This window comes from Chamaea fasciata, unplaced genomic scaffold (assembly GCF_029207755.1).
Source record: "Chamaea fasciata isolate MVZ Bird 193981 ecotype frontalis unplaced genomic scaffold, bChaFas1.0.hap1 SCAF_20, whole genome shotgun sequence".
Lineage (NCBI taxonomy): Eukaryota > Metazoa > Chordata > Aves > Passeriformes > Sylviidae > Chamaea > Chamaea fasciata.
The window spans coordinates 9,319,693-9,337,569 of record NW_027094105.1 but is presented as its reverse complement, the minus strand read 5'-3'; the positions used below and the strand labels follow the sequence as shown (position 1 = coordinate 9,337,569).

The 17,877-nt window shown below is 47.9% G+C and overlaps 1 protein-coding gene across 6 annotated transcripts in view; it reads right to left on the bottom strand.

The window, feature by feature from the left end:
- Positions 1–17,877, bottom strand: part of DAB2IP (DAB2 interacting protein) — a 159,922-nt gene that overhangs the window by 100,862 nt on the left and 41,183 nt on the right. For 4 of the 6 annotated variants that reach the window (XM_066201077.1, XM_066201076.1, XM_066201079.1 and 1 more), the window contains exon 2: positions 11,570–11,673. The exons of 1 other annotated variant lie outside the window; for it this stretch is intronic. In XM_066201077.1, coding sequence (XP_066057174.1) covers positions 11,570–11,673 — 104 coding nt within the window. Of the gene's footprint in view, positions 1–11,569; positions 11,674–14,946; positions 15,012–17,877 lie in introns of those variants that run through there. One more of the 6 variants, XM_066201080.1, reaches the window with a different exon arrangement.

Below are 17,877 nucleotides of genomic sequence, written 5' to 3'. Positions count from 1 at the left end.
GGGTGCAAAGTCCCCCAATGTCTCTTTCTCCATTTAATTCGATGGATTTTAGGACAGTTCCCAGTCCCCCTGTGAGCCCTAGGGGCAGAAGCAGATCAGAGAATCATGGAATTGTCAAGGTTGGAAAAGACCTTTAACATCATCAGGTCCAGTTATCAACCCAGCACCACCACCCTGCTCACTGAACCACATCCCCAGGTGCCACATCCACCTCCAGGGATGGTGACGCTTCCCTGGGCAGCTGCTCCAACACTGGACAATCCTTTCCATGAAGAAATTTTTCCTAATAAAATATCTCATCTAACCCTCCCCTGATGTCTCACCAGGAGCAAGGACCCACCACTTGCTCTCAGTGATGTCACCCTAAAACCTTATTCCAAAGGGCTCAGGAAAGCCCCCCTGAGACAGGAGTGTCCTGGGATTACGCCAAAGCCCAAAGGAATGACAAAGCAGCTGCAAACCCGTTGTGCGGCCAGAGGTCGCTGGCAATAAAACCTCCAGAGGCTGCGGTCAGGCTGGTGCTCCTGCTGAAGGACAAACATGGAGATGCAGCACTTTGGGATGATGAGAGGGGCTGTCTGGGAGCCAGGCCATGAGGCAGCCCCGGAATGTGAGAACCAGCTCGTGTTGGAAGCGCTGCTTAGCAACACTGCCCTGCCACGGCCAGAGATGAATCAGATCTGCAGTGTCATTGCAAACACCCAGCTCAGCCCATCTGAAAAATCAGAGGAAGATGCACTGATGTCCCCCAGGTCACCCAGGGGACAGTGTGGGTCTGGCCAGGTCAGGAAAGCTGGAATTACATCAAATGAGAGGCACTGGGGGTTAATTATGAATACGGCAAATCTCACGCATGTGAGTATCAGCAGGTCACAGAGAAGCGGCAGCAACAGAACACATTCACACACAACATCTCACCCCTTTCCCACCTCTGGCCAATAAAGAATTGCTGCTTGAGCTCCATTTTCATAAAGATTTTACCTCTCTTGTTGAAACTGCCTTGGTCACGGGATCTTCTCCCACTGCCCTGGAGAAAGAATTCCACGGGCTGGCAGCTCTCAGCTCAGGACATTCTCGCTCATAATTTCCGCTAACTGCTTCTTTGCAGAATTTCACTCTGCTCCTGTTCTGTTCTGGGAAGATTCCCTTCCCAGCCTTTGGTAAAGTACCAGAAACCTTGGGAAGTCTGAGCCTGGATTCTCCAGTTAGCACTGGTGACTTCCACGGAACATAGACAAGGAACAGGTGGGACATTAACAAAGGGTGAAGGAATTCAAGTGTCAGGAAGAATCCAGACCCCACTTCGACAGTTGTTGTTATTCAGGGATCACTTTTGGTTCTTCAATTTAGATTCTTTTGTTCTCCTATTAAAACAAACTCACACTACCCTGGATTATTTGTTCCCAGCTCTGTAATTATCATACTGTCAACATTTCACATCCCAACAAGACAGATAAATATTCCTTGGGAAGGTAGGAGAAGGGTAATTGAGCAATCAGGGATGAAAGATGCAGAAACAGAGACACAGGGAGAATGCAAGTAACCCTGAAGAGCAAACCCAGGGATCCACCCGGAGAGGGCAGAACTGGGGACAGTCAAGCAAGGATGGCACCTGCAGGAGGATTTCAGTGGGATGGTGCACTGAAAGGCACAAGGGAGTCCCCCAGCCCAGAGGACAAACTGCTGTATCCAAAACTTCGAAACATCCCGATCCTGGTCCCTTGGGGTCTTGCCAAGGGCTAAAGAGCCCAGGAGCTTTCAGGAGCTGCACTGTGGAACTGTTTCTGTGGGGCAGCACCTCAGCTCCAGTGGGTCACTGACAGTGACCATTACACCAGGTACAAAACCCGTCTAGGAATAGTTGGCATCAACCATTGTACCCTTCTATTTTGGGGGGGGAAAAAAGTATTTTTTCATGTGAAGCAGATTAATTTAATTCTTTCCCAACCTCAGGAATGAGAATATGCCCTTTAAAAGCCAGTCCCCAGGCAGTCCATGCTTCAACAAGCTTACTGTGCAGGGAGGGAGAAAGGAGGGCAGGCTGCTGGAGGTGGGAGAGCAGGTAGGAGATGCTGTCAGGACGGAGGCTTGGCAGGGCACACAGGGAGGGTGTGAAGGCAGAGCTGTCCAAGTGATTTGCTACGCTGACTGTGCCCAGATAAGCTGCAAAGCCAGGATTACTTCTCCAGTGCTCATTCCTATGCCAGCCCTCCAACCCCCCAAACACACGGCTCCCGGTAAAACAGGTATCACAGCTCGCCAGGAGGAGCAAGAAACACACAGGGGAGAGGAGAAAACCATCCCCATAAATCTCTTCACATCACTGCTCCCTTTTAAAGTCCACCCTCGGGTAGGGTGCAGAGTGAAGTGGTTGATGAGGGCGTTTTATCCCTGCTGTGATGTATGGCACAGGGATGTCCTGCTGGGTCAGGCATCTCCCTGCTCACCCCCACCTGAAAGCTGCGGGGCACAGCAAACACCAGAAGAGAGAAGCCCATTTCCCACAACACTGATGGCCAGCTCTAAGTCTACAGGAAGGAACCAGCACCGAGCTGCCTCATTTCCTCCGACAAACCTTGTGTGCTCTTAGTGACACATTTTCTACAAAACCAGCTGCCAAGCCAATAAATTTTAAAAAGCAGTTGGTAGACGATGTGTTTAGAGTAAAAAAAAAAAAAATTATTATCTTTTGAATGTAGGGATTCATTGTGTAATTTTGCAGTAAAAGTTACTCATTCAAATATGAAACTCGTGTTCCAGGCAGATGCTCTTGGCTTCAAAGACTTTCCCCACATTTCTGCAGCTTAAATTGGAACATTTGTATTCAGCAATAATTACAGCTGCAATCAAACAAAAATGCTCACTTTTGTGAAGGTGTGGGGAATACCAACTGGAATTCAGATGATACATCAGCCCTGCATTTCCCCTGTCTACCTCCCTAGACAACTCACTTCCCAGACACTGTGCAAACACTGAAGATGAAGTTCATTTATCCTCATCTCAAAATTTATGAAAACGACTATTTCAGTTTGATTCACCTCCTACTTACAGCTTTGGAAAAGGGGAGAAAAATTACAATGGAAGGATAAATAAAACACACATTTGACATTTCCAGGAGTACCAGCCTGGCTTTCATGATTTCTCCATCCTTCAGGACACACAGATCAGAGAGCTTTTTGATTAAGAAAGCTCAGAGAGAAATGAAAACCAAGGCAAGACAACTCCCTTCTCTTTTCCTCCACCTTTACTCCCTTCCTTTCCCTCCTCAGTTCATACTTTTTTGTCTGATTTTGGGCTGAGGTGCTGAGGAAGGTGATGTGAGGCAGCACAACTGACAATTCTCTTAAAACACTCACATTGAAAGATATAAACCAAAAAGAATATCCTTCAGGAGCTGGAAGCAAAAATAAAGTTCACTGCTGGTTTATCCCTCAAAATAATAAGACAGACATTGCAAGTGACAGATCCTATTTTTGGGTCTTAGCGGCGACTATTTCTTGCCTAATTATTAGCAGTGGATTTACCATCTTTAAAGCAGGATTTTGTCACCCCGCAGGAAGGTTCAATTCTATCAGGCAGATTTAAGTGTCATTCACTTATTCCTCAACTATTTTTGACTCGGTTGCTAATTATCAAGGAAGGCTTCGTTCCCAGAGGGCCCGAGGGCAGGGCCAGCACGTGTCCCTCAGTCACAGTCAGCGCCACACCAGCTGGGACACTCCCTTGTTTCCCAGGAAGGGATGTGAAGGTCTCCTCCTCCACCCCTATGAACAGCAAAAATTGTTTTCTTCTTGTGTCTTAACGGCCTCTGTCCAGGGGCAACCTGTCCCCATCACCCCTCGGCCTGTCCATGGGACTCCTCGGGAAACGGAAAATAAATTAACCTGGAGTTTAGTCCAGTGAAGTGACCTTGATTATGTACTCCAGTCAGGCCAGGCTGTGCCATCGTGGCAATGCCATGGAGATGACCTTGCAAGAGGCAGGAACGGAGGGAGGGGACAAGGGCAGGGACAGGTTACACTGCTCAGGGCAAATCCCGTTCTGCAGAGCCGTGTAGGGAACTACACGGAGCCATTCAGGAAATAAAGACATGATTAGTTCTGGAGCTAATTTCCTTGGTGCTTTGAAAAATGTTGCAGGGAAGATATGATCCACTGTAATTACGGAGGAAGATAAAGACAAGAAAGTTTCTGGCAGAGAGCCAGGCCTGGGAACACCTGAACACCTCAGGAAAAGCAGCAGAGCTTCCCCAGCTCCCTCTCAAATTATCCTTGATGCCAGAGCCATGAATATCCCTGGGAAGAAGCGTGTGGGGAGGACAAACACAGCCTATTGCTTATCAGAGTGCGGCGCTGAGGAAAAGTGACAGCATGGAGGAGAAAGGGAATCTTGTTTCCATGGCGACTAAAGTTTGAAAAAAGTATCTGGAAATCAATGTCATCTTCCCATGTGTGCTCCACCCAGAGCCAGGAATCGAAGTTCTGTGGCTGCAGTGTCCTGAGTCCATGCACTCACCAGGAGAGCAGGGAGCAGAGCTGCTGTTCCAGCAGCTGCCCTTGGCTCGGAACAACAGTGTCACCACCTGGAGAAAGCCTCACACGAGGCAGGATTTGGAGGGTAGGAACAAACCTCCAAACCAAATTCCAAACGATCCAGCCAAGGGCCATCAACTCCTCCGTGTCTGTTAAAGCTCAGCTGCCTCCACGGGGTGAACAGCAGGGACAGGATCACTGCCAGTCTCCCATCATTTCCTGTCACAGCACCCTCGTTATTACCAGAGGCCACACTGCCGTGTGAACATCCACACTGAAAGACCAAGAAATTATGGCTCAAAATAACCTTCTGGCAATTAAGGGGAAGTGTTTAGTCTAAACTAGGGAAAAAAAAAAATCTGTCTCAGAAACAAAACTTGGTGGTAATGTGTTGAAAACTGTTCAGGGTGAACTGTGGCAATGACACAGGTTTCCGTGAATTCCAGTGCAATGAATTCAGTATTGAAGCAAAGAGTGAACATCCCTGAGCTAAAGCAGTACAAATCCTCAATGGAAGTTCACAGATGAAGGTCCTGATGCAATGGGCACTCATGTTCCAGTCTCCAGGAGATTCAGATAATACCTTCCACTCCTTGACTTGTTTTCTGAAAGCACAATGCCAGTGCTGCTCAAAGAGGGAGAACGGAATGTGTTTATTATCCTACCTTTCATATCTGCAGGACAATTCTTTATCTGTGACCCAGAAACAAATTAAAGGGACACTGTCATGTTGGATATTCTAATGGCCCTCTTTCCTTTGTGCTACCAGCAATGTGAGAGTTTTCAGCGCCCAGAGGTTTAAACAAATTGAAGCTTTTGTTTGTTTGCTTTCTGCCTTTCATTCACTCCACAGAAATGAAACCAGTCAGGTCCATTTGCCTCCCTCCAGCCTATCAATTAGTCCAGGCTGTTTGCACTTGGGCTTCCTGGGAAGAAACTGAAACATTATGATTTTTTTTCTTGTAGCAGCTTTGAAAGGAACATTTTTGTTCAAATCACGCTTCGGAGACGGAAGTCTCTAAAGAATGGATATGGATCCAAGTACATTGCTGAAAAATCCAGGGAGAATCTGAGATAGTTTCTCTGCCTTTGTGAGGGCAATTCAAACAAAAATACACCAGAGCACCTGAGTGCCTACTGAATTGGTAAATTACCACAAAAACTGCCAAACAAACATGTTTTAGAGAGTAAAGACCTGGTGGGTTTTAACCACTTTCACCATCTATAGTGATGCCTTGAGTTGGTTTTGTTTCTCATAAGATGATCAGCAGCACTGCCACACAGCCCCGACTGTTTCATACAGATTTTGAACGATAGGGAAAGTGGTATAATCTTCCCAGGCCTTGGTTCCCCATTTATTTTCAGGCATTATGGTAAATTGCAACCCCACAGCGCCTGCAAGCCTGAATTCATTCAGATTGGCAGAACACTTTAGCAGCTCCAGATGAAAGGTGCTACAGAAGTGCCAAGTACTATCACTGTAATTATCATTCAATATACACTGATCAAAAGAATGAAATGTGAATTAGCATTTCCTATTAGCCCTACTTACTGCCTAAATGTTAAATATTCCTCCCATGGGCTCTCTCCACGAAAACACACAGGAGCTGTTGGTATTTCTCATCCGGCTACAACACTCCTTCCCCAGGAGTGCAGGAATGGAGGGATCTGAGGAGAGTCGTGGAATCTGGAGAACAGCACAGGTTTATCTCACAAGAACTCGCTCAGGCTTTCTGGGGCGAGGCAGTTTGGAGCTGCTTTCTCACTCTGACTCCTTCCCTTCTCATTCCTGGCACAAGGAATCTGTCCCAGTCCCAAGGATTTTCTGCTGCTCACCCTGGGACCCTGAGCCCTGCTCGGAGCCATGGGTTTCACACAGCCCAGGGGGATCAGTCCAGTGTCCTCAGAGGCTGAGAGAGTGTAAACATCTGGAGAAGCTGAACAAAATCAATGGAACTGTGCCAAATTAGATCCTCTGCCGAGCCAGGCAACATCCTGAAACATTTGTTTTCCCACCCAAGAACTACTCAGTGTCTGACTTTATCTTCCCCAGAAGTTTCCCACTGCCCAGGCGTCACACAGGAGGCAGCAAGGTGAGCTCCTGCCCTAGTCCAGAACACATCTCAGTGGTGTTGGGGCACAGAAATTCGGTGATCTGTGGCATTTCCCTCTGGTGGAAGCTGCAGGTTAACCCGGGGGCTCTGCCTGGGCACTGGGAGGGTCCTCACAAGCCTCCTCCAGATGTGGCAGCACCAGGGGATGTCCCATCCCCTCCTCAGTGCCCCACACCCTGCTCCTGCCCCGGGGAACCCTCTGCTGTCCAACCACCCCACAGTGACAGCAATCAAGAACCCCACAAAAAACTACAACAGGATCACTCAGACTTCTACAGAGGAGTGGCCTCAGTGTGTGAATTAAGCTGTTGATGAGCCCTTATGCTCTTCTTTTCTCTGAAACTGTCCTTCAGACGGCTGCAGGCTCTGACAAAGAGACCTCCCTGGAACACACTCAGTTCAAAAAGGGAAAAAATCCATACCCTGCCTTGCTGACCCCTTTTCACTGAAGCAGGTCATAGCACCATGTCTTTTATCCTGTCATTCCTGTCTCCTGCTTGATGCACATCATAAATCCTCAGTGGTTTGGACTGCAGCTCTGTGCTGAAATCTGACAGTCCCTCCTATCTCTGACCATGTTGCCTTGCAGTACTCCCCAGCTGGAAATTCCAGGTTTACTTAAAAAAAAAAATAAATTCAAGATACAAGGTCAGATTCAAAGAATTAAAAATATCTTTACAGTCAGGCTCACTTTCCAGTCCCTTTGCTAGGAAGCATTGAGTAGGGAAAAAGACTCCCTATTTCAAAACGAAATTTATCCTTCATATCTTACTAGAATTTATCTCCTGTCTCATAAAGGACAAGCAAAAATTCAAGATCAAAAATACTCTCAGGTTTTTGTTAATAAGATGACTTAGAAAAATCAGGCAGAGGGCTCTAATTTAAATAACAAGCAATTAGAAATTTGACAACACGAGGTGCTGGCAGAGAAAGTAAGAAAGTCAAGGCATTTCTGCGCTAGGAACAAGGACTTGGGAGTCCAGGAACCCACTCACTCATTTTCACATTACAGCATCAATTTGGAGAATATTTAATTCTCTTGAAACTGAGGAGGATTTCAGAGAGGTAATTAGGAATAGCTTAGCTAGTGGTTAACACCAGGATTGGGAATTGGAAATGAAGAAATTCTGCTCAGGACACATTTTTGAGCTTTGGAGCACGATCACATTTAAGTTAGCTAAGTTTTCCCTCCCTCAGTTTTCCCAGCTGGAAAACGAGGGTGGTAAGAACAAACCACCTTTGTGGAGAGCCTGGAAATCCACCCCCAAAGGATGTTTAAGGTACCAGGCCTGGGTGCTGGGTACCTGACAAACCCCTCTGATTTCTGCCCAGCACTACCAGGGAGACTGGAAATAAATACAAAGGCTCCAAATGACCTCGTTTTTCTTCCAATCTCTAAAATGCTCACAGCCCCAAAGCTTCCAAGCACGTCCCGTTGCACAAGTGGTGACTGCAGTGACAGATACATTCTCCAAGTAATCTCCCTATTTCTTGCTGCCACTAGCACTGGTTACCCACAGTCAGTTGCAGCTGACAGTTTAATGATAATGGCTTTATGTTTATATATCATCTGTGATAATGTCCCTATTCTCCTTAAATTCAATCCCTACAAAAGGGGCGCTTTAATGTATGCAGCCACAGACCAAAATGACAGTAATTTTCCCTTTGAGCTGCAATGGTTTAGTAAACAATTACATTTCAATTAAAGAGGGGTGATCGTGCCGAGGGAAGTGCCATTCCGCTCTCCACATAATACAGGAACATAAATTCTCCAAAGTCAAATCATTATAATATAATTTACATGACTGCTTTAAAAAAAAAAAGAGCAAAAAATTGAAATGGAAAATGGAGTGTATTATGCACAGGCAAAAACTTGGGGGGGAAAAATATCCTTCAATATCTTGTCCACAGCAGTTTGAACTGGGATCCCATTATTTAGGATTATGTTCAGTGAAGAGGAATGGCAGAAGGGCTCTTCACTTTCATCTCTCCAGGAGTTTCCATTTACTGCCATTAGTATTTAATACTTCATTTATCAAGGATTAAAACCAGGATGGATGGAGGAATGCTGCAAGAGTAGCTTATGATGGATCACTGCAAATTCAGCTGTGTAGTGAGCCCAAAGAGGCAGGAAAACTGCAGGAAAACAAGTTCCTGTTACAAGGAGAAGAAAAACTGTGTTTTGGTGTGGTTTTGGGGGATTTTTGGAGCCAGTGTGCCTTCAACCAGAAGAAGCATTGAAGTGCTTTTGGTGCTCCTGGAAAGAAAATGATCAATGCTAGAACTGAAGATTAAAGGGCTGGAGAAAGAAATCCTAAATTCTGCCTAGTAAAATACAGAATACAGATGCTTCCTCAAGTTTTTTGGCAATTTGGACTCTGCTTGGCCTGGGATATTTTCCCAGAAAACGAAGTAAATCGGGCTCTAACAGAAGGAGTCAATAGATGGCAGTGCTTGATGGGATGGGAGCGAGTGCTCCCCAGTGAGCCTCAGCAAATCCTCCCCGGCACCACTTCCCTGCAAGGTGGGCATGCTGAGGGATTCCACTGGCACTCAGCAGACTTCCCCAGCTTCTGGCCCCTGAGTCTGACCAAATACCCCACAAATTTCATGTTAAACCCACCTCGCACCTGGGGCTATTGGGATTCTCTCTGGCTTCTCCTAAAAGCAAGGCTTTAAGCACGGCCACGGAGGAGGGACACGGTGGTGTCTCCAGCCCTGCAGCATCACCAGCTGCTGCCAGCTGCCCACTGGAAGTGCAGACTAAAATCTGAACACTTGTCTCTGAGAGCAGGCTCAGGACAAGGGACCTCAGCTCAGGGACCGCTTGGGCTGGAGCCTCGAATTTCTCATTCCGCATCAGCTCATGCAGAGCTCTGAGAGCATGGAAGTGAAGGGAGGGATTTACATGGAAAATAATTCTTGTACTGCCTGAGATAACCAGGACTAGAGGAGATTTTTCCAAGTTTAAGAAGCTTCATTAAAAATTTCTTATAGGAGAAGGGGTAAGAACAGTTAAGTCACACATGAGGATACAGAAACCTTAAGACTTGATTTTCAAGGTTTGTATTCTATAATTCAAAAACTACCAGGAGCTCTTGTTTTCAAAAACCACAATGCCCAATTATCTGTAACCTGCCTGGCAGATTTCTGTACGGGAAAGGAACTCCCAAGGGAAGTTCCCAAATTTCCAACCTAGTTTGCTCTAGTTCTGAAATGAAAGAAAGCAACTGGGAGTGCAACACTGCCAAAATAGCTGAATCCAATGGCTCCTGAGCTTCCCAGGCCCTTGGAGACTCAACAGCAGAAGGATGGAGATGTCAGGGAAGAACAATCAGCTGTAAAATATGAAAAGCTTACAATTTCCAAACCTACAACAGCAGGCTCAAAAGTAATAATCCCATTACCACTAAACTAAGGCACTAATTACTATTCCCAGTGGCTGGAGTGGACTGACTGCTAATGTTCCTCTGGTTAATGAAAGAAGGTGAGGGAGAATATATTTCTAAAGTCAGACATCTGCTGAAGGCTGGGCAGCAGCACCAACTGCACCTAATGAAGCCATTCATATTAATGCAGTGACACTCGGAGGGGGAGCAGGGGAGAAATGAGATGAGGGTGGATTTGAGCTCAGAGAAGACAAATGTCATGTGCTACCCGTGTGATGGCTGCCCTTATTTAATCCACACGGAGTAACAGAGCTGCTCAAAGCAAGGAACTGCATCCCACATCAGCTGTTCCACCAGCAGGGGCTGACCTGCTCAAAGCTGGAATAGCTCCTCTAAAAACCCAAAAAGCAGGACATATGCCACTGGAAGGGAATAAATTATTTTCTTTGACTGCAGGGACACGAAGAAAAATATTCCCAAATCCTCTGTCTTGTGAAGAATCCAGATTTTCCCATCATGTTTTGCCGTTTTCACCAACCAGGAGTAGGTGTTTGAGGTTCAAGGACATTCGTTCACTGAGATCCATAGCTTCTGATGGCTGGAAGAACAATTTCTAGAACTAAAATAAACTCCTTGTCCAAACTGCTAATCATGACTCATTCACCAGTGCAAATGTTCTCAGGTGAACTGGGTGTGCTCAGATTATTTTTTTTTTTTTCAGATTGCACCATTGTCTTCCCTTTGAAATTCTGGTCGTGCCTCCCTGAGTTGGGTAAGCAGCAGCTGAGTCTGTAAAGAAGGTGTGGCCTGCAGAGAAAACCTGCATGGAGCAAACCTGCTGCAAGACCATTTGTGACTTCTGTGAATAAAACTAGCTGTGTGCGAGGAGAGGCAGCCCGGGCACCTGATGTGTGCAGGGAGTGGGGTCTGTGCTCACACTGTGCTGACACTGGGCAGCGACAGCCAGGGCTCAGCACTGACAGATCCCGTTCCTGGGGTCCCTGTCCCTGTCTGTCAGTGGACATAGCACTGCCAAGACCGCTGTTGGTCATGGAAGTGAACGGCCAGTGACATCTCAAAGGACAGGCATTGAAGCCATGGAAAACGTGGATGGCTCCTCCAGGCTCCTGCTGGGACAGGATCCCGGGCTCTGGGCAATCCCAGCTTGGCAGGTGTCCCGTGAGTTAATGACAGGTTCTTCTAGAGGAGATTTTCTCTCTGTAGGAGTGTGAGCACACACTGTACAGCTGCAGACAGCTAAATGCAGCCAGGAATACACTGCACCAGCACTCACCAGGGAAACCTGTCCAGGAAAGTGTCCCGAGTGAAGCTGCAGACTCCATTCAAACCCTACTGCTCTGCCAGGATACAGCTGCCTGTTGCTAACAGTTATCTAACAGCACCCCAATTTCCTACAGACAAGTAAACACCCGGTTCCACAGGCAGCACTCCTCGTGTCAGGCCGAGCAGGTTCCTTTCCCCCTGGCAGCCCCCCAGGACCCCAGAGCACTTGCTGCAGAGGACAGACACTGACCGTGACCCGGAAAGGCGTGGTGGCTGCGGGCTCCATGCTGGGGTTCTTCTCCGAGATGCCGCTGGGCATGCTGCGCCTCTGCCCGCACCGCTCCGGGGGGGACTCTGCGGGCACACAACGGGGCACAGTCACAAACATACCCGGAGCACAGGGACAGGGACAGCACAGGTGCCTCCCCCCGAGGTGTCCTCGCGAATGAGGCAGCGCGACGACCCCACGGATTCCACCGGCATTGCCCCTGGAACAACGTTCCACCAGCAAGACTTTCACCTTCAACAATTAGCATTTTTTATACAACTGTAAGCTCCAGATAATGCCTGACAGGTTGGTATTATCGTTATTTCCAGTCCGCAGATGAGTAAACAGAAACTGTATTGAGATGAGTGAGAATTAGATGCAAAGTACAGATCCGTGCACTGGTGGATTTGATCCTCCTCGGGGAAACTGCTAATGGGGTTAGAGGCACAGGATGCTTAAGTTACCTCACTAATTCCTCTAGCAATTTGCTTTGGAACCAGGAAAAAAAAATCATTAAATCCTGCTTTTGCTAAAGCATAAAATGAGGATAGGAATACTCACCTCCTTCCCCGTTGGCAAGGGAGGGAAGGGGCTGAAAAGGCAAAATTAACAGCTACGCTCAGCACTGAGGAGATTTAGAAAGATGTTAGGACAGGTCAGCTACAGCATTGTAAGGTGGTGTGTCCTCAGTTCACAAACCCTCTTTGAGAGAACTCAGAAAAACATTTCTTTCCAAGCTGCCATTCAGTGATGCTCAGACCTTGTAACAAACTTCCCTTCCCAAAACCATTCCAGAGTCCTCCTTAACCAAGTGTTTCCATGCAGGTTGTCTCCTCAGCACGCTTCTGCCCTTGCCAAAGCCTGACTGTAAGAAACAACCAACAATTCCAGCCAACAGTTCCTGAGATGTGTCTTAAACTATTCCAAAAGAGCAGGTTGAGATTCCAGCCATGGACGGGGTGAGGTGCTGGCTCAGTGACATCTTCCTCGGTTGTCACATAACCTGTGTGAAACTCAGCCAGCCCAAACCAGCCGTGAGGGAAACCTCACTGCCTTCCCAACTCCCAGCCAAGCCTTCAAACGGCTGGGGCACTTTTCTCTGCAGAAAGCTGCACTTTGAATCTCAAGCAGTAAAAATTCTTTGGTGTCATCTCCTCTCAGAAGATTCAGGCTCCTACCCCGTTCCTTTGAGCTTTCTTTTGTTTTTGGACTGTCACAAAGAAACTACTTGATCGCAGCATTTTGAAAGTGAGCTCGAGATGACAACTGAAGAAGATGCTTTGCATTTTCTTAATGACCGGAAAAATCGACATTGTTTAAAGGATTTCTAACACACCTGGCTGGAGAACAGGAATGATGGCCTTACGTGAAAGGCAGCTACAAGAAATTATTTTCACCACATGCTCCCCAGCCCCAAACACTGCTCAGCACCGAGGGAAAGCACCTGCATGGGGGTAACAGCCCCCCAACTTAGCTTCTCACTTCATCACTAAAACATACCCCAAGCAGAGCCAGCAAACACATCAGTGTGACCCCAGAGCAAACACGGAGCTGGCTTAGCACCTAAACCCTCCTGAAATTATTAAACTTATGGTTCATGAGATGTTTGGAGTCAAATCTCCATTTTAGCTTCGTTTAAGCACCGTGGGTTTCACTGCAGGAGAGACATGTTACAAAACCCTCTGTAAGAAACCAGAAATAACCAGAAGGAGGGGTGGGTGTGGGTGTTGGGGGGGGATGTGGGGGGAGCTGTTTGTTTTAAAGGTTAATAAAAATAGCTTACAGGTAAATTAGTAACTCCAGGAATGTACGGCAGAGCAGCTTCACATGGTGACCAGTATGAATATATAAAGGTTTAAGTGCCCTTTTTTACTTCTGCAGGGCTGGAGGCCCCATGTCAGGGAGGGTCACTGTGCCCAGGGCCTGGCATCAGCCACGCTGCCACAGCGAGCCCAGGGCCATGGAAAAGGGCACGGTAAGCCACTCATAAAAACTCTCCGCAGCCACTGGAGGCTGAGAAAGAAATGGCTTAATTTGCAGCAGAAGGTATTTGGGTTAGGCACTGGAAACAGTCCCAGTTGCCATGGACAGTCACACACTGGGACTGACGGCGCAGAGAGGGAGAGCTCTCCCTGCCCAGCGAGGCTCAGGGACAACGGGCTTCCTGGGGCAGACACATACCACACACCTCCTGAAACTCCTTCCAGCCTTATTTGCTGTGATTTCTGTCAAATTTGCCCGCTTGCGCATAAAATAAACGAGCTACAAGAGATCAGATTCAGTGTCTGATTTCAGCCTTTTCTTCCCAACCTCTCCTGAACTTCCATCCCTGTCAGGACAGACTTGGTGGCAGTTCTGAGTCACCTCTCAACGGCACAGGGCTCATCCACATTATACAACACAGGAGAGAGAAACAAACAACAGGGCTTCCTGCTCTTCCAAATATTTACAGAAGGCTGCAATGCTTTGGTCGTCCCCCTGTGCAGAGTAAGATCTTCAAAGAGGAGCCTCCTTGAAATGACCCAGCCCCTGAAAACCCTCCCAGGTTATCCCCACACAGCTGGGCCAGCACACTGTTGGCAGTGGAAGGCACCAGGAGGTTTTTAAGTTGAACATATCCCACTGCCAAAAGAGGACACAAGCACTGCAAACGCTGCACATTAATTTAGGACCTCGGGCTTATGAGTATTTCTGAAACTCTTTCTGTACAGTAATAAACACATTTGGTTTGTTAACCAATTCAAGGCACTGGAACTGACAGAATAATTAATCCTCACTCCACTCTTCCATGCCTGTTTTCCATGCTGTGGAATCGCTATGGAGCAGCACAGCAATCCCCCCAAGGCTCCAGGGCAGCAGCAGAACAGGCTGTGAGCAGCTCCTGGCACCCAAACTCCTGTTTAACCCACCCAACATCACTGCCTCCTTCGACTCTGCTTCCCAGACACAGCTGCAAGCAGGTTGTTATGTGTAACAAACACACAAACAACCGTTCCTACTGTTTACTTCTCACTTAGCAAGTGAGGTGTTCTTCCATTTGCATTACCTGCTCCTGTGAATCCCAACTAGTCCAAGAGATCATCGGGATTACGCTCTCATTATGGAGAATAAACCACATTAACTCCTGTTCGTCCATCTCTCTTCACACTCCCCCCCTTTCACACAATTCCAGGGATCAGCCAGTGGAAGAGACAGTGTGAACAAAAGCAAAGCGAGGCCGCTGGAAGGAATAACAAGCAGGCACTTCCCAGCAAGTTGATCTCCTGATAAGAACCTGCTCAGCTCCAAACAAGAAAGGGAGGTCCAACCTGAGCGCTGGGAGAGAAGTCAGCGCGGAGAAATGATCTCCCCGAACTCACCAGAAGGAAGCCGTGCTGGTGAGCAGCGCACATGCCATGGCACTCGGAGCGAGCCGGGAAGGAGAGAAGGAGAGGTGATGACTTCATCAGAGGCAGCGAGAAAGAGAAGTATGACTGGAATGTCAGAGCAGGCAGCAGCACCGGGAGACGCGGCAGGAGCGCCCGTTCCTGCTCCCACCGCCGGCACCTGCCTATGGAAAGGAGACTTTGGAGCACAGTAAAACTTCTCCAGATGGTCTGGAGGTGAGGCAGGGAACTAGGAGCTCTCCAGAACCAAGAGAAGGTGGGAAAGGCGACCCTGGGGAGGTGAGGCTGCCGCCGAGCTCCTCCCTGTCCTGCCCCACCGGGCACTGCCCGACATGGCAGGTGCCCCAGCGCCTGCCAGGGTGGAGTTTCTGTGAAACCAGAGGGAACAGGAATTACCGGTCTCCTGCTCAAACAATTACAGGCCGTGAATTAATTTTATTGCTTAATGAATTTAGGTGTTATTCCTCTAATTTTTGCATTATCTAATAAGTCCTTGTTAGAAACCCAAGAGAGGAGAGGAGGAGGCACGGTGACAGTGATTTAACAGGGCTCACGGTAGCATTGACAAATTAGGAACAGTCCCTGGAGAACAGGTATCTGTAGCGTCTGTGTGATTCCACATCCTCAGCTGGGGCTGCAGAAAAAAAAATCTACATTTCAGACAGCTTTGGGTGGCCACAGGAGCCCAGGAGAAAAGATGGATCTTTAGTTTGATTCCAAACGGGGTTTTGGAAGGAATAGAGGCACTTTTAGGAAGCGGAATAGACAATGACAGAAAATAAAAAACACTGAGCTGAGGCAACTTTCCCCTTCACAAGGCGTGGAGGACTTGGAGTGGGAAGCAGAGACGCCAAAAGGTCTGATTGGCAGTGACAAAGAAGCTGTGAGAGGTCATGAAAGCCCTTCCTGCTCCCATCAGCCGGCCCAGGAGCGCAGCCGCAGGGCCACCTCTGTGGCTCAGTTACCTGCACAAGTGTTTATTGGGACGTGTCACCCAGAGCCCTGCTGATCCACAGCCAATTCCAGCCAATCCCTCACAGCAATGTTAGAACCATACAAAATTAATTAAAAGCCAAAGCTTTATTAGGCAATAAAATGGACTTTCAAATGAAAATGGTCATGAAGCAGAAGTTGAGGGCAGGTGCTGGTGCCCTCTGAACAACAGACTCCTCTGAAAGCAAAGCTAATGAACACAGAGAGGGTGTTCTCCAGGCTAAGGGAAGTCGTGTCACCCCCACTTCTTCCATTAGAACAAAATTATTTCTTTATGCATCTTAGAATCTCTGCTTTAAACATTCATAAACTTCCGCAAAGCCCAGCAATCCCCCTGGCTGTACCCACAACTCTGCCACATCAGAATCACTGATTTATTCCCCACTCATTTCATGCTCCAAGCAGAAATAGTTGCACATTTTCTCATGCTCTCATGACCTTTCCAGACAATTAAGGACACTGTTTACAGAACTACAGCTTGTAAAAACCCCTCTCCCTTCTCTAACTGTTTACATACAGAACTAAAAAAAAAAAAATAAAAATAAATTGGGATCATTACTTGCCTTCTGGGCAACACTCTGGCACAAAATAGTTTGAATTAAACAACTGAGTCTGTGCCTGTAGTTAATGCTCCCACAGCGACTACACCAAACTGGACCAGCCTCTTACCAGTACCTTTGTTTCCCCCCCAGGTGACTTCAGTGTCACAAAAGCACCACATTCAGTGTGTCTCTGATAACTGTGCCCCTGCCTAAAAGCAGCCAAAGGCACCTGAAGCACCACTTAGAGCCACAAAATTCCCTGCAGCCCCAAGAACGGTGGCTGGGACAGCTGTGTGACCTGAAGAGCCTTGTTAGAAGTGGCTGGAGTACAGCAAACAAATCCCAGAAAACACCAGAACACACTGGTTCCCTCAGCTAAAACCTGTTACCATCTTCTCTCAAAGTGGCACTAAGAACTCCTGAAAGAAGGGCTTTTTCTGTGTAAAATAATGACTTGGAGTGACGCTGACCTTTGCCACGGCACGCTGTGCACTTTAATGGATCTCCCTCATCTCTGTGTCAGGTTCCTGGATATCGTGGATTTAATATTCCTCATCCTGCTCCTGAGCCAGTGCTATTAATGGCTCTTCAATCTAGTCCTGAAAAAAGCTCTGCTATTTTTCTGAGTACTCGATATGTGTCTGTTCCTCAATTTTCTCTATTACCCAGCAAGAGAACTCTTCTCCCAGCAGCTGCCACGGTGCTTTTTGATGTGTGCAAGCAGCAAAGGCTCTTCTCCCGACTTTCTGCGGGCTCTGGCTGCCTGGTGCCGCAGCCCCCTGTGTCCTGGGGAGCTCAGGTGGGATTTCCATCCCCGGGAGAAGCCCAGCGGGCTCCCGAGCGGCGGGATGTGTGTGACAGCCGCGATCCCGGAGCCTCACTAGATGGAGCTGGAGGCCCTCGGCTGGCCAGGCGCTCCCAGCCCCGACCCGGCTGCGGCGCTGGCAATTCTCCGGCTGTGCCGTGGCTGATGATGCTCAGGGGAGCTAGGAGTGCTCTCCCTGCACTTCTTCCCTGCTGTGGAGCCATCCCAGCACGGCCGGGCACTCTGACAGACGCCCAGGGCAAGTCCTGCCCCCCAAAAATCCAGGGGGAACTCATCCTTTACCTGAGGAGACAGATTAAATTTGTCAAGGAAAAATCCCTCTCCAAGGGCAAAAGGGGAAGAAGTGAATAGCACTAATGGGAATGGAAAGCTGAGGTAATTCTCACTGTGAGGGGTCTGAAAATACAGCAACTTCCGAGTGCTACAAGGCTGGAGAGCAGACCAGACCCACGTGCACAAGGCACAGCTGCAGGTCCCCAGGTGCCAGGGGTGGAATATATGGCATCCAGAAAATGACCCTCCCTTTCTAAACAGCAAATCATG